This window comes from Canis aureus, chromosome 15 (genome assembly GCF_053574225.1).
Source record: "Canis aureus isolate CA01 chromosome 15, VMU_Caureus_v.1.0, whole genome shotgun sequence".
In the NCBI taxonomy this organism is placed as follows: domain Eukaryota; kingdom Metazoa; phylum Chordata; class Mammalia; order Carnivora; family Canidae; genus Canis; species Canis aureus.
This window is the reverse complement of record NC_135625.1, coordinates 19,052,820-19,069,812: the sequence shown is the minus strand read 5'-3', so window position 1 is coordinate 19,069,812 and position 16,993 is coordinate 19,052,820. Positions and strand designations below refer to the sequence as shown.

Below are 16,993 nucleotides of genomic sequence, written 5' to 3'. Positions count from 1 at the left end.
TTTTTTTTTTTTAAGATTTAATTTATTTATTCATGAGAGACACACAATGAGAGAGAGAAGCAGGCTTCATGCAGGGAGCCCGACGTGGGACTTGATCCCGGGTCTCCAGGATCACGCCCTGGGCTGAAGGCGGGCCGCTAAACTGCTGAGCCACCCAGGCTGCCCATAATCATGCCTTTTATTTGTAAAGTACCTGCAGGTGGTATCGTTTGATGCTGTAACAGTTGTGTGCAATGGAGGCAGGGCAGGGTAAATGGTATTTATCCATCACCGGTACTCAATGTGTATAATATATACATTGTGCTCTAAAGGCGATGTCTAGACGTAGGTGATGTCTCTATTATGTCCTCACGTTATGATATTCTCTAGATAATATGACATATCCTATATGCATATCCTGATATACATAAGGAAAATGACGTTTCAGAGACGTTATGATTTTCCTGTAAGATTTACTATTAGCAAGAAGTGGAGCTAGAACTCACGGGTTTGGGATCTGCTCAGTGCTGTCGCTTCTCTGGTGGGCAGAATGAGGAGCACAAATGTGAGCAGCATCTTTGTATCTTTTGATGAATGAAGTCTTGTGTCAGAGGATAGGTGTGATGACTGCATGTGTGTGTGTGTGTGTGTGCGTGTGCGTGCGCATGTACATCATGCCCATGGTGGGGATGGCTGGATAAGATAAAGCCTGTGAACTAGCTGCTAGTTCACCATGGCCCTAGGAAGCGGGGGTCCTGGGAAGAAGCAGTAGGTGGGGGCAGTACATGGGGGTGCAGGCCGCTGATTCCCAGGTTCAGTGGAGGGCGAGGCGGGAGCTAGAGTCTACAGGGCAACAGACCAACCCTATGAAAGGGACCTCAAACAACTCTGGAACTGGCGGCTTTCTCTCCTGTGAGTTTACCTTCAACTCTGTTGCTCTTCCCTCTAGGGTTCTCTCCCTTTTTCTCCTTACTTCTCTCTCTGAATAACCTCCTCTCCAGTGTCCCGTCCCCTAGCTCCTGCCTGCCACAGCTCCTGAGCCCAGGGCTTGGAGCTCAGGTATCCTGGCTCCCACAGTCTGGGAGATACGGGAGGTGGGAGGACACAGCACTGGTGCCAGAAGGTCCCTAACTGAGAGTCCCAAACACCTGCTTTGAAATTGAAGTGGACTCAGAATGTAATCTGTAGGTTGGCTGGATATGGGCTGTATTTGATCCACTGATCCTTTATTGCTTTATTTCTATTTCTTGGAAATAGCCAGAGACAATATGTATTACCTATTTCTTACCCTGAAGCATTGTCAAGGTAAATCACATTGGCCTCTTACAGGAATAATTTAACCATTTTTGGTGCAGGAGAAAGGACACTAATGGTATGCTCCACGTTTTTTTCTCTTCTTAATTTTAAATCCTTTTTTTTTCCCTACATGGCAAGGGGAAGTAATTTTAGGAATAGTTGTCTACATTTATCTGATGAATCAGGTTCAGTTTATAGTGGTTTGAAGGTGGTTCTGTGTAACCTGTGTTTTAGTACCTAATCTATGTTGTTTCTACCAAATAGCTGTCATAAATCACAGCTCGCTTTCTGGATATATTTGGCCCACAGGGTGAGAGGGAAGGGGAAAAAAACACCCAACAAGGTAGTGTGCAGAACATTTTGCAAAGATCAATTACACTAGCGTAATCAGAAATATCATTGCATTTCTCATAGAAACAATGTAAATCAAGAGCAAGGAGGAAGCAGTCAGGTTTTGCTATGGATGCTCTTCCAAGTGTCCAAACTATACTCCAAAAATATTGAGAATGCAAAGAAAGAATCCACCTTCCAATGGCCAGCCCATCTCTTTCCATGTACATATTTATATTCTGGGACACTTTTCAGTATTTAAGCTAACTCTTACTTATCCTCATCCCCACATTGGGAAGCCATCCGAAGTGAGCGGGTAAAAGAGAAGTGTAAGATGATCAAGCTAATGTTAGTAAAACAACAATGGACTGACATCCAGGCTATCTGGGATTGTGCGCCATGTAATTTCCTGATTTCTCAGGGAAGAGCTGGTTTTTAATCACAGATATATTGAGAAAAAGCTTTTCTCCAATAGCTGGTGTTTATTACGAATGATCTAATGGCTGGACGGTTGGCTATAACCTGAGCTGTCAGGGAAGGTGCTGCCCTGAGTTTGGCTCAGGGAGGATGAGGATGAGGAGGGGATGAGCGCCAGGCCCACCCTCAGGAACACGTCACCTACTCTCTGAAAGTTGCTTACCCTAAGTTTTCGGCCAAAGACGTTGACTTTTCCTTGGGCTTGCTCTTTTCGGAATCTCCATTCGACCAAATTTTGACCGTTTTCACCAGGAAGACTCATGTTTCTTTTGGCAACTGTTGGATTAGCCGTGCCGGCCAGAACGTGTGGCTCTGTCTGGTAGTGTGAATCCAGGCCGCTGGCATAGATGATTCTAAGGGAACCATCGTAACCAATCTGGTAGCTGTTTCTTAACTGATCTGAAAACAAGGAGCAGAAAATAGGAAACTACAAATCAGAACTAAACATTTGGTTGGTTGTGCAGTTAGAGGTGACAGAAGTTTCTAAAACATTGAACTCCATATATAAGGAGATAAAGAGTACCTAAGGATGTCCTTTTAGAACAAAGCAAAAGGTTTGATCTTTGATCTCTGGCATTTCGTGCTGTAACAGACTTAGCTGAATAGTGAAGGCAGGACTTCAGGAGCATATAAAATCCTTCTCCACTTTAGATTTCTTTTTCTCATTGGTCTGATGGAATAAGCGAGGGGCCAGTCTCCACAGACATGCAGTGAAAGGTTTTGCCAAGAGCGATATAAGTGCTCCCTCGGGAGGCTGGTATGTCACGGCTGTCACTGCCAGGGCCTCAGAAGACTCCCCTCCTCTACACCCATCTATCGTGTATTAAACATCTTCTGAAAAGATTCATATCTATACATTGTATACCAAAAATATAGGAAGATATTCCTCTGAAATGGACTTTTAAAAAAGTGAGCCACCTTCTATTTTGTATAGAACTCCTCCCCTTGCATTATAGGCTACTGCCTCAATTTAAAATTTTTGAATTGTATTGGACCATTTGGGTAAGAAATGAATTCAAGCAGTATCAATTTTAGATGGCTGCAGAGATTACTTGAGGGAACTGGTAAAAATAATGAGTCACAACGGTTTAATTCAGATTTAGTAATTATTCTTAGAGCTATGACCTCACAATTGTAACTTTTTACTACTGTAAACAGGCTTTTCCAAGATTATGTCAAAAAGGAACATGGCAGGAGGTTCCATCATGAATGCATCAGACATATACGCCTATAGACTGAATGAGGAAAAAAAAAGTCTAGCTATCACATAGATGGACATGCAGAATTTGGTATCGAATTTCCAGTGATCACATCACATGTGGACTGAGATGAAGGGTCGTGTGTGGATTCAGAATGTGATCGGTCTCAAATAACTGCACTTCTACGGCCATGAAGGGGACCCACTCCCCAAAGCTGCAGCAGATGACTCAGAAAGGGGTTGATGATGCAGGTGAAGAGCTGCAATGAAGTTGTTTTTGGAAGCAGGGGTCTCCATCAGGTGATCTACGATATGTAGCTATCACGAAATAAACACTAGTCACGGCACTGCTTCACCAACATCTCTAGAGGTTTGTGTTTTCACCTTCCCTTTGCTGGCTCATCTCAGAAAGCGGGGTCACCGCATTCTATGGGGGGTGCTAGTGGCATTTAAGGTTATCAGTTTAAAATTATGCTTTCATGTTTACCTTGAACCATGGTGTAGAAGGAGTCGATCGAGGAGAGATTTGAAGTGATGCTCACATCCTCTTCATGGCTGGATGACTCGATGTCCACTGTGATGGCCTTGTCCATGTCCCCGTGCAGGTTTGTGACCACCCCGGTTGGAAACGTAACATTTGTCAGACGACCTTCGCTGTCATAGCTAAATAAAGGAGGCAACGACTTGGTGTTACATGGCAAACGGCTGGTTCTCCTTACTTATAAACATAAGGGGAGGCAATATTAGCTGCAGAAATTTGGAAGGATATTTGTCTTTGTGCATGAGCCATGCAGAGTGAGGACTTCAAACGTGCTTTGAAGTAATCAAAAGCCTGTTTAACACAGAAAAACCTCACCGGCGAGAGCAAGAGTAAATAGACTAGCTCTCCACCTCAGCATATTATTCTTTGAAGTGTGACCAAAATCCGCCTGCACATCTAATTTGCTGTTTCAAAGGGAACATGTTTACTGATATTAAATTCCTTAGTATTCTCCATATTTCCTACAAAGAAGATTTAATTCGCTGTTATATCAGTTTTTAAAGTTTTACTAACTTAGGCCGTCTACGGCAGTGCCATATGAATATATACAACTTTGTAAAACAATATGCATATATACGCATCTGTATTTGCATATGTAAAAATATTCTTTTAGCATCTTGCAATGTCTTCAACAAAGTAATAAAATAAAGCCATTTAAAGAGTTTCTTATGCCTCAGTGTTGAATACTTTATAATGGTATATTGGGACTTAAATGTTGGCAGGGGTGGTGATAATCTCTCTCGTCTGGACTGACGTTGTAGAAATGGGTGAGCTCTTGAATGATGACTTGTTATGTTTACTGAAATGCGACGTCCTATTTCCTGACATTTCATGATTAGCTGCTTTTTCATTATACACTTCGTTTTTTTAAGCATAGTAAATAGAAGTGGAACATATAATTAAAATGTTAGGATATATCTTAAAAAGCTGCCCTAGAATCATAATTATGCATCACAGCTACAACGTTAGTAAAGAACTGATTTGGCGGTGACTTTTCTATTTGTGGCGGCACCAAAGAACATTTCAAAAATGACAGTGTGGTTTGAAGAGAGAACCCCCACCCCCCGGAAATTCCAGGTGGGACATGAGGAACTTCCTTGGGACAACAGCACGTGTAAGTCTGGGCTTCAGATCAATACTAAGGCTGCTTCGTTAAGGAAAAGTCTAAACGAAATGAAGACTAGCACCATGTTTGACCTACACTAAGCCCAGATGCAGAACAGAAGAGAAACAGTCTTCTTTGGCAAGACCAAAGTTCCCAGGGGACGGGAAAAAGTGGGGAGCATCCCAATAATAGGGGTAAATATAAGACAGCAGGGAAGAACAAGTAGAAAAAAGGACTTAAATGATACTTTGCAATAAAAGAAGCCGGGTTTAGAGGGTCAAAAAGTAGCTTTGGAAACTGTGGTTAGTACTTAAGGTCATGAAGGTGGAGAAGACTCAGCAAGGGTAGCACCATGGTAGAGACAGGAAGGAAGGAAGGAAGGAAGGAAGGAAGGAAGGAAGGAAGGAAGGAAGGAGAGAAATGATGTCTATTTGGGGCCCAGCGATGAGGCGATCCCATTAACTCCGAGGGGACAGTATCAGTCAGATGGAGGGCCTGATGCACCTGCTCCGCCAACGTGGCACACGGCCTAGCCCGCGGCACATGCGGGCACTCGGGGGAGAAGCAAGCGAGGACGGGGAAGCAGAGAGAAAGGAAACGCGCCGTTAAGTGCAATCATTGTTTGGACCCATAAAAGGCAGAGCTGAAATGAAAAAAGGCAGACTCGCTCCCCTCCCCACTAACCCAAATGCCCCCAGCAGATGAAGACGTCAATGAAAGAAATCCAACACGGCTCATTGCGGTCATTGCTTTTAAAAAGAAACTATTGCTCCTGAGAAAACAAACAAGGCATAGCTTATTTCTGCAGAATTATGGACAAAAATCAGCTTAAGGTTCAGTCTTCACCTGGACACAAACCTGGCATCTCTTGACATTTCTCACACGCCATGGTGCTTTGAAGAAACCCATAATGGGTATGAACGCTCCTGCATCAAAGGCAGTTCGGTGCTACATTCTCCCCCGACCCCCTCCCATTTTACAGATGGAAAAAGGGAAATACGATGTGCCCAGGTGACTCAATCAGGCTCTCCTGGCGTCCGATGACCGGGCCCTGCTGGGGCTTCCACACGCCGGACCCCAGGCCCACGATCCTTCTGCAAACCAGAGCCTGCCCGATAGTGTCGAACGACAGCTTTGGAGAGATGATGCCACCTGCAAGCGTGTCGCGGCTCCGTTCTCGCTGCTGTGACTCGCCTGCCCCTTTCTGACCCTCTTGCCTGTTTCTGCTTGCTGGCTCCATTCCATCTAAGCGGGAGCGTCACCTTTCTCCTGCACGAAGCATTTCTGCCACCTTTGCCTTCACTCTTTTGCCGGCTTCCCACCCACTCTGGGGCCTGCTGGGCAGGCGTTTGGTATCACAGGAGGCTGAGCGCAGCGCCACGGACCCTGCGAGGCCGCACACTTCAGACTCTTAACCTATCAGCCTTTGGTTCTTCGGAAAATAAAAATACAAGTAACCTTTGCAGGCAGTGCAACTCAGAGGGGCACGGGGTTAAGCCGGGATCTCAGGGGCCCCGCTTCCCAGCTGAGCCCTGGAAGTCCTGAATTGGTGCCTGCAGAGCAGTGGCTGGATGGGCAGAGGAGGGTCCATCAGCCCCGAATCGGGTGCAGGGGCCTAGGGCAGCTGCAGGAGGCAAGGGAAGGCCAGGCTCTCACTAGGCTCATGTGCTGGCGGGGCCGGAGGAGCCCAGGGGCGAGGCCACACATCAAGCGGCCTCCCAGGCTTGCCAATTCTACCCACCAGAAAAAAAAAAAAAAGAAAAAAGATCTGGGACCCATAGAAGATTTTTTAAGATTTTATTTATTTATTCATGAGAGACACACACAGAGAGAGAAAGAGAGACAGAGACACAGGCAGAGGGAGAAGCAGGCTCCATGGAGGGAGCCCGACATGGGACTTGATCCTGGGTCTCCAGGATCACGCCCTGGGCCGAAGGCAGCGCCAAACTGCTGCCCCCCTCATAGAAGATTTTTGTCTAAAAAAGTATTACCTTGTTATCCCCATCATTTCCTAAAAGGCCATTTAAGCAAACCAAAGGTAGAAAGGACTTAACGACCGGGCGAGAGACCATGGTTTAAAAGGAATAAAGTAAAGCTTGGTGAAAAAATTCTCCATGTCGTTTAGGTTTTCGTGTCAGTGTGGATCAGTGAAAACCCTCCCCACGGATTAGCACCTGCGTCAAGGAAACGCAAACGAGACGGAACAGAGACATTACCATGGCCAGGGGCCTTGGAGGAAGGCAGTGAGAAACAAATCAGTAGTCAAGGGTGAGCCCTTCTTTTCTTCCACAAGGGGAGGGAGACGGCGATCGGACGGCTGTCCTCTGCAAAGTTCTGGCCCTCCGCGCCAGCAGAGGCCCTCCCATGGAACCAGCTCAGTGGCTTTACCCAATGGTGCTCGGCCTTTTGGGGGGCGAACCGGCCCTGCCCAGCGTGTGCACCTGAGATGCCCCTTTTCTTTCATCAGCCTCTTGGACGGCCAGTGCCCCAGGCTCCAGGGAATCTGGGTGTAACATCAGCTTCGTGCTCTCCAGCCCACTCATCTGGGCTCAGCCTCAGAGCTTCAAATTCCTAACACAGCACATTCTTTTTGCTCCCAATTGACCCTCTTCACAAAGGACTCTCCCTGGCAAAGACACACTCCCTCCGGCTCTTCATGACCTTCTGCTCTTCCACTGATGGGATGCCCTGAGCTGATGTTTATCTATTTGTTCGTCTTTAATTTTGATTGCATTTCTGCCTAGACTTGCTGTTTTAGCCTGTGCGGTGTGTTTTTAAATCTCTTTTTAAGTTTCCTAAGCAGTGGGATTATCGACCAATGGCCCAGAGAGTCAGCCTCAGGCCCTGTCAGTGGAAATGCCGCACTCATCCCGACGTGAAGACGGCCTCTCCCCTCGGCGTAGACAGAGGCGCCCACCCTTCGCTTCCCTCCGGATCCCTCGGATCCCTTCCCACCACCGCCCTAACCCTAAATACTGGTCTCCTTGCCCCTCCCCGTGCTCACGGGGCCCAGCTCACCCTCCCAGACGCCACTCCTACACGGCCTGTCTGCTCACACATCTGCAGCTCCTCAACGGAGAGAAAAACTGCTTGAGTCAGACGGTTACCATCACGATGTCAATAGACCATCGATATGGCAAATGTGCTCGAGTGGAAACACTGTGCCGTCCTCGCCAACTGCCTTTGAAACCCAGCAACAGGATCATCTGTTGTCAACAGTGTTTTCCCACAAGATGGCCTCTTTAATCAAATGTCACGTTTTAAAAATGATCTCCTGCTTCTGGGAGAAATCTGTGTGCGTGAGAGTCGGGCTTTGGAGAAGCAGGTGGAACCCAGAGGAGGGGCCGTTTGCAGGAGCGGTGGGCTGAGCGTGGGCTTCTCATCCAGCCTGACACGGAGCCGGTCTTTCTCAAAGAGGACGCAGACTTACGTATCGACTCGGACCATGTTCGAGATGCCTCTCTCCCAAACCTCTATGTTCTTCACCCAGAGAAGAGTGAAGCTGGATGTAGGTTTTATTCTGAGGTATCTGTATATACATGCATGGGCTTCTCCAGCCCAAAGTCGGCCCGCTCTGAGAAGGCGAGACAGCAGATGTCAGGTGGGCCACATTCTGGAGACCTCTGGAGGGGGCGTAAATGGTCAAGTCCGAGTTTAGACTGGCCCTGCCCTGTCTTTCCTGGGCCATCCCAGGATAGGCCTACTCTGGGGGCTGCTTAGTGAGGGCACATCCTCTGCTTTCAGGCTAGTGTCACAGTGAGGACGCCTGTGAAGGAGACTTATCCAACCTGCCTTTCTCCTCACTGTCCCCTTGATACAGAGGGAGAAGGTTCGCTTCCAAATTCTGGAAGGTTCCTTAGGTTCAAATTTTCTTCCATAGTTTAATTAGCCAGCAAACCCCACCTTTCCTCCCCCAAAAAAACTTTCCCTTAATCTCACCATCCATCATGGCAATACTTTTTTCCCCCACAATGCTAACATGGACACCCTACCTGTCACTGCGGTGAAGTAGGACAAAAGGACTCACCCTATCATAACAAAACGCATGCACAAATCATTCCTTGAGCTCATTCCTGATGAAGGGCGTGCTCAACAGCAAGAATAGCAGAACAGAGCCTGATTTAAACTTCCAGTGGTGGGCTGACCGGGAACCCTAATAACGGGGCTGTGACCTGTAACACGAGTATCAAGAGAATTTACATCTACCCAATTCTAGAAACGAATACGAATCTGAGGTGTACGCATTTTAACAATTATCTCAAAGTCCTAATTTCTTTGAATTCAGTAGCAAGATGATGCGTCAGAAATTGGCGAAGCTCAGGTTCTGGAGAGAAAATGTAAAATGCTTCCATCACCAGGGAAAGTAGAGCAATCAGCCAACTTCCAAAATCATGCGTCCACCTGGTATGGAGTTGACTGCTACCTACATAGTACCAAGAATGACAGGCAAAATGCAAAAGAAGAAAGACGCAAGAAAGTCTTAATTTACATCATTTTTGTCTCGAGTGCTAAGAGGATCGCGATGAGCAGGGGTGAGAACGGCGCCTGGGTGGGGAGGTGGCTAACACCTGTTAACATTTCTTTGCCGCCAGGTTGTCATCTGCCACAGGTCTGGCTGGTGGGGGCAAAATTCGGCCAGTGCTGTGCTCCCTTAAACCAGAAATGGCAGTAGCCTGAAGTTGAGCCACTACTGTCTTGTTCTAATACCTCAGGAGACAGGTTCAGAGAAGCAGGGAACCGGCGGACCTTTCCTTCCTCACCTCTCTGGTTCAGCCCTCTCTCTGAACGCTGAACCCACGGGACCTGTTTTTCAGAGATTACACCGAAGCAAGGGACCCAGTGCCTCTTCCGCACACAGTTATGATGACCACATGATGGAGTAGTGACAGGAGGCACTGCCCAGCTTTGAAGTTCATCCAAGAGACAAAGGCTTCCAAAGTCAGGACATCCCAGAATTAGCTCCCTTTGGGTTTGAAAGATTCTGGATTAGCCATTGTTAAGAGAAGAATCACGTTCTTTCTTTCTTGATTTTTCTAATCATTTTTCTTAAAAACCAAACAACTGTTTGTTGACTGAAGAAGGCTGATATGTGCGGGACTCATCTGTTTAGAGACCAGGGCTTGGGCAGGTCTCGGCTTGCTAGGGAGCTGATGTCAAGCGGGAGCTGGGTGTCAAAGATGTGCCCTCATCCTCCTGGATCTGCTCACGAGGCTGGGAAGTGCTCGGAGGTCAGACCCACGCCTCTCTTTTGTCCTCCTCTTTGTGTTTTGGCCCTTGTTTTGCCCATCCAGACCCCCCCCCCCGCCCCGCCCCGGGAGAGGGTGATGCCTTGCATGGCGACAGGGAGACCGTGGAGACACAGCAGCATCAAGGGACCCGTGAACTGCCGACCATTTGGGACACTGAGGTGAACGTGAAAAGACTTGGGAGGAAGAGCAACAGTAGTGGTGGATGGATCCAGAACCTGAGATGGAACGGCATTTAGACTAAATTGTCTATTCACAAGCTTTGAGAGAAAAGGAGTATCACACAGTGCAAGGAGCAAGGGGAAGCCAGGGACGGTCACACCGGGGTGGTTAAGGAGCAAACGGGGCTGGGAAAGGGGAAAGCGCCCAGGTTGGAGGCTTCCCAAGAGCCAGGGGAAGAGGATCCAGCAGCAGAAAGTGGACCCCAAAGTACTAACACAGGCACCGTCTTTATTCTCAAGCTGCAGAAAATTCAGCCTGTAAATCCACATTTCACTCCCTCCTTACTACACCTTCTACCTTCCTTTCCTGTGTGATTTCCATTTTTTTAAAAAAGATTTTATTTATTCACGCATGAGAGATACACAGAAAGGCAGAGACACAGGAAGAGGGAGAAGCAGGCTCCATGCAGGGACCCGATGCGAGACTCGATCCTGGGACCCCGGGATCACGCCCTGAGCCCAAGGCAGATGCTCAACCCTTGAGCCACCCAGGCGCCCCAGTTCCTTTTCTACTGGTGGGCCTGCCTCCTCTCCTGGGCCTTCAGCGCCCAGCCGAGTTCGGGCCTTCCTCTCTGAACCCCATCTGCTGTCTCCTGCTGCCCACCCTCCCGTTTTCAGCCTCTCCTTTCCTCCATAAAGCCATCCTCGCATTGTCACCACACTGATCACACTGCTTCCCGGCTGAAGTCCTTTGCGAAGCTCTGTCTGTCCAGGATGGGAGCCCACCACACTGGTCAACACAAGCCCTGCCACCTCCCTCGGTCCCCTCCTCCTCCTTCCCCACACATGTGCTATGCTCGGGCCGTATGGTCTCTCCAAAAGCTGCCCTCCTGCCTCCTGAGGGCATGCTTTCTCTGGCCTAGAACACTCTAGAAGTGAGCAACTGAGCAAGAAGAGTCTTGCTAGCCTTCATGCATAATCCTTAAGACTAAGCTTCAAAATTACCCTCCCTGGGAAGAGTTTCTGGCCTCAAGGAGATGGTCCTTGTCTCTGTTCTCACAGCGTGTCAGGGCCTCTATCTCTGCACTCACTCATCATCCTCCCCATCCCCTGCGTCTCTGTCTTGCTCCTGGGCTTCCTGCCAATGTGCCCGTCCACTCTGCACTCCGGCGTCGAGCACCAGCACCTGGCACATGACCCATCCTCGTTGAACGAACAGCGAGCGGGTAAGTAAAGGAATGCCAGGGAGTCACTGGAAAAATGGGAAGTGCTTGACGTCCAAAGGGCAAGCACAAAATTCCCAGCTTACTGATGCCTAGGAGGTTTGAAATGAATTAATAATTTGCTAATCAGCATGCCTTTGCGATGTCACATGGGAAGACTTTCATTTTCTTTAAAGACTTTCACTTTCTTTTAGGTGCCACAGCCACTTTGGGAAAAAAGCGCCTCCCTTGGGGCTGGCGTTGCCTGGACCAGTCCCAAGTGGGACTGACTAACCATACCTGTGGGCCCCCCCTCCGTGTTGAGGAGGATGGAGTACACTTCACAAATCAAGTTAAAAGAGCAGAACTCTTCATTAAATTAATAAGCCGTAAGTGAGATAATCTTGAATTGCACATGCACATACAGGTATGTGCACGGAGGTGAGCTGCAAGGCGTTACCTTTCTCCCTCGCTCTAAATGACAAATAATCACTGTATATAAACTCATTCCTCCTGGTCTTAAGGGTCTACAACTCCGTCATCCTGGCTATGTCCTGGTTCACGCAGGACTTGTGTGATGCTTTCGGATTCTCAGTCATTTTGTTCTTGGGCCTTAGAACACTCTTGCAATTTTTCTTTTGTTACTTTGACTCTAATGATCCATTTAAAAAACCTCATCTGTGAGTAAAGAACTTTCTTCCAATCCCTCAGGGCAGCCTTTGCTTGCCTTTACTAGAACGTGGTTCCTTTTTCCCCATTCCTAGAGCTGGAAATAGAAAGAAGTCTTGGGATGCCTGGGTGGCTCAGTGGTTGAGCATCTGCCTTTGGCTCAGGGAGCGATCCCGGGGTCCTGGGGTCAAGTCCCACATGGGGCTCCCTGTGGGGAGCCTACCTCTCTCTCTGCCTAGGTCTCTGCCTCTCTCATGAATAAATAAATAAAATCTTTAAAAAAATAGAATGAAGTCTTTCTTCTAGCTGATGCTTGCCTTATACTCACTAAGTACTTAAAGGTTAACTATGCCTTTAGATAAACTACAAGTTTTTGCGGCTTTTGCTTTGTATCTACCGCTTTTCATTACAAGGCCCAAAGATGGGAACATCTTAGTTTGTATAAGACTTAAATTCTTAAAATACATTTAAACGGAACAAAACCTAGCTTTTAGCCAGGGATACAATGTGGTATTTCTTTACATTAACATCTTGTCAGAAAATTTTTTTTTTTTTTTGGGGGGGGGTGGTCTCACTTAATGAACTGCAGATTTACCAAACTTTGGAATGAACCAAGGTCTAGGAAATGTGTTTTGAGGTGTGTAAATGTGTATGTTGGAGATGTGGTACTGATGGATAGGAGGGATGCTAGGTGAGGAACTGGGGTGATATGAGGCCAGGACCCTGGCATACAGGCAAGGGGCTTTCTCTGGGATGCTGAGAAATAGGGTAGCCAGGAGTGAGGGCTGCCGAAGCTGTTTTTATTTTGATGTCACAGATGAGCCAGAGATACTGGTTAGTCTCTGGAAAATACCCAACTGTGGATCTTCAGTTCTGTGACTGTTAAAAAACAAGAAGTTCCCTTTCACTGGTAATCAACGTGCAACTTCTTATGCTGTCATCAAACGATCCTCTAAAATGGTTGGTGTATATAACTCAGTCTTAGCATAAATCATTGGATCATCACTGTGTAAAAGGGAAGCTGCGGATATACACACACAAGAGGCTATCAGATTTAGACAGTTACATAATTAGTTTAAAGAGGGAATTCAACACTTTTGGAAGCTGCATTGAACCATTATGGAGCAATTTAGCACATCCAGAACATTAATTTGCTAAATGGAACACACCGAAGGGGTCAATGTAGCCTTGCAACTATTGAAACACTGCAATTATACTGAGAAAATATGAGAAATTTTATATTACGGATTATATTGAGATAAACTGAGAAAATCTGATCTGTTTTTATTTTTCCTGGGATTTTTTCCAGTACTAGGAATAACATACAAATACCATATTTCCCTTTCTGCTTTTAAACTTGGGCAGAACTAATTATGTCTTAAAACTAGACTGCAGAAAAAAATTGGATTAAATCGAGTATTAATAAAAGCATTGCCTTAGTAGAGCTCAGGTTAATGTTTGAAATGTACAGCAGCCACTTTATTCATTTGCCTGCACTTTCTTTTTAACTGATGTCCCTGGGAATACACATTCTGGTTAAAAATTCAAAGCAAAATTATTAAACAATTAAACAAAATAGCAAAACCAGAAATCAACTCTACAGTGTTTCTCCATGATTTTAAGTGATCTAATTTCTTAAAAATCATTCTTAATGTCTCAAATGTTTTCTTCCATGAAGACAGTAAGCAGAGAACGCATGGAGGGTCCCCAAAGGAGAGTTGGGGGGATGGGGAGATAGGTGATGGGGATTCAGGAGGGCACTGGAGAGGAGTGCCGGTGTCACATGAAGTGTTGAATCACTCTATTGTTCACCTGAAACTAATATTATACTGTATGCTAACTGGAATTAAAGCAAAAACTTAAAAAAGAAAAGAAAAAAATAAAAAAAGGAAAAATGGATGGGGGCCTAGTGCCATCTTTAGGTACGTATTTATAAAATGGGCTTTGTTTTTGACGCCTTTTTGGGCAGAAATAGTGCTGAAACATAGTTTCAGGGTTTGAGCATTCAGGTTTGGATGTCAGCTGCCTATCAGGCGAAAGGCTATTCCCTTAGTTTTGTCCTGTGGAAGATGCCTCTAGAGTTTTTCTAACATCACAGGCTACTGCATAAAACACCCACGAGGAGAACACAACACGGCACAGATGTCAGGCTATTTAGACATGATGCAGTGTCAACGGGCATGGACACATCTTTTCTAACTTGGAGTAACTGTCATTGAGTTTTCCAAATTACCTGTGCTTTCTGTGCACTAGTTTGAGTTTGTAGTCCCAGGCCCTCTTTACGCTGCCTGTCTTTCCTCCTCTGAGATCCCTCTTTGATACCTTCCCAGAGCATCAGAGCCGATGTCACTGGGAGTCATAGGTTTGCCATGGGCACAGAGTTAAGTTCATTATAAAGAAATGGTTCAGAAGCTCATTCTGAAATTGCTAAGCTTGAATGAGGGACAATAAAGCACCCGAATGAGAAGCTAGAGACCCATCTATACCTACATAAATGCATAAAAGCTGAAACTCGTTTATTTACTCTATAAATCTGAATATAGTTCACGAAAGATCACAGAGTCAGCTCCACAAATACAAAGCTCTAAATACCCAAAGTCCCAAGATAGAAAAACTGCCACCAACCTGGTGGTGTGTCTTTATCAGAACACATAGCATTAAAAAAAAAAAAAAAAAAAAAGTTGTCTTCTTTAACCAGACAGAAGAACATCAGAAAGATATGCCTAAACAGTTCTTTTACGGGGGTGAGCAAGCAGAGAATTGTGAAATGCCATTTACTATTAAATAATTTATTCTATTGCCCCATTCAATACACTGGATTTGCTTCTGTGTGCAGTCAAGTGTGAGAACTGTGGTTTCACTTTGGGTTTCAACTTTTTAAAATAATACATTTTTAGCAGGTGAGATCTTTTTGACCACCCTGGAATTATTCTAGCTAAGGAATCGTAACATGTGATAATTGATATTTTAAATGGTATGAAGACCAGCAGGACACAGTCCCTAATACTGAGGGAAGGGAGTAACGAGGTTTATCACAGTGTCCTCACACAAGGGGGCTCCATTAGCTAGTTGGACATCCTCTGTACCGCCTGGCAAGTCAATGGAAGAGGAGGTCTTGGACGAGATGGCTTATTCAATCAGTAAAATATAAGTTATTCAGTTCATGAAACTTATGAGTCTGTCTCCGAGATTTCAAAGCTGAGTTACAAACCCTCTGCTGCCTTCTGCACTCTTCCTATCATCTCATCCAGTAGCACGTCTAAGGATATTGGCCACTTGCCTAACGAGTCACAATAGGGACGTCATCATTACAAGTAACAAGGAGAGAAACTGCTGCTAAGGAGACAATGCTATCTCTAGTTTTTGAAATGAAGGTTCTTGTACCTTGGAAACTATCTGTACACTCTAAAAAATCCCCCTATCTTATTGGTCACTGATAAGAATCTCAATTTGGGAACTGGGTTTTCTCTTCCCAGAATCCTCCTTTCTGATTGCAGGTACAACAAAATACTTCAACTACACCTGCTTGGGACATGTTTTCTGTCTCTACTCCAAGCTAATTTCTAAGACCAATATTTCAGAAGAGAGTGCTATCAGTATGAAGTCGTTTTTTCCTTAATTATTTTACTAATAGACCAATCGAGGAAGTCCTGATTTTGTAAAGCAAAAGAAACTGAATAAACATGTAATACTGGGTAAATTTAGCTAAAAGTATTGACAACAAAGAATGAAAATTGCTAAGATTTTCAGTATCAACTATTTGTACAGAGAAGTCCAAACTACTTCAGAAAGGGAGGGAGCAAAATTTATATGGTGCTTTCCATGGAGCCTGGGCAAGAGTCAGCTATGGGTTCTATCAGGTTCTTCTATATAAATACATTTTCTCTTGTCTACATCTTTGGTTCCTTTTCTTTTCTTTTTTTGAAGGTTTATTTATTTATGAGAGACACAGAGAGAGGTGGAGACACAGGCAAAGGGAGAAGAAGTTAGGCTCCCCGTGGGGAGCCTGATGCAGGACTCAATCCCAGGACCCCAGGATCATGACCTCAGACTCAACCACTGAGCTACCCAGGTGCCCCCATATCTTTGGTTTCTCTCTCTATTCCTTTAACCAGCAAACCATTATTGGAAGAGATCTGTATGCACTGCAACATTCCAGGACTTGCGGGGGACACAAAGATAATTGGTTTGCATTTTATAAAATGCTTTCTCAGTTTGTACTGAGAAAAAACATATAAGGTAAGTAATTGAGCTAATTCTCTTTTAAAATTTCTTTGGTAGAAGCTATAGCAACTATACTTTTATCAGTAGGCATATTTACTGATTTGGGTCTTGTGCCATCTGTTCCTATCCTATAAAGCTGCTAATCTCCAGGCTTTTAAGACACCAGGCTAGGGAGAAAGCTGGACATGTACAATTGGGAATCTGGGCCGAGAAGTTTAATTTCTCTTTGTGAAATATTTGTGCAGAAGGATAATTTTAAGGCCTGCATCAGCTCTAGGGACTGGTGTCATGAAAGTCATAGAAAACAGGTGTTTTTCAGTTGGGAATGGTGATCCTCCTCCCCGCCTCACAATCTCCCTGTGGTTTTTGTAGAACTCTGCCTCAAAGCTCCTGTATCCTTCCTTTATGAAATCACCAAATATCCTTTTAAGGTCTAAATTCGACACACAGTGCTGCACAGATATAAAGGGGAATGTGATAGATATTTCCAGTGTTGCAGGAGCATTCTGGCTCACCAACAATGTCAGTGAACACCAAGGAAGCCTGGTGGGGGGCACCTAGCTCC

At 45.5% G+C, this 16,993-nt stretch overlaps 1 protein-coding gene across 8 annotated transcripts in view; it reads right to left on the bottom strand.

Annotated features, from left to right (window-relative positions):
- The window catches only part of TENM3 (teneurin transmembrane protein 3), a 603,842-nt gene that overhangs the window by 19,903 nt on the left and 566,946 nt on the right, over nucleotides 1-16,993 (bottom strand). For all 8 annotated transcript variants that reach the window (XM_077848637.1, XM_077848636.1, XM_077848639.1 and 5 more), the window contains 2 exons: nucleotides 3,768-3,943; nucleotides 2,246-2,481 (listed from right to left, as the gene is read on the bottom strand). In XM_077848637.1, coding sequence (XP_077704763.1) covers nucleotides 2,246-2,481; nucleotides 3,768-3,943 — 412 coding nt within the window. The remainder of the gene's footprint in view (nucleotides 1-2,245; nucleotides 2,482-3,767; nucleotides 3,944-16,993) is intronic.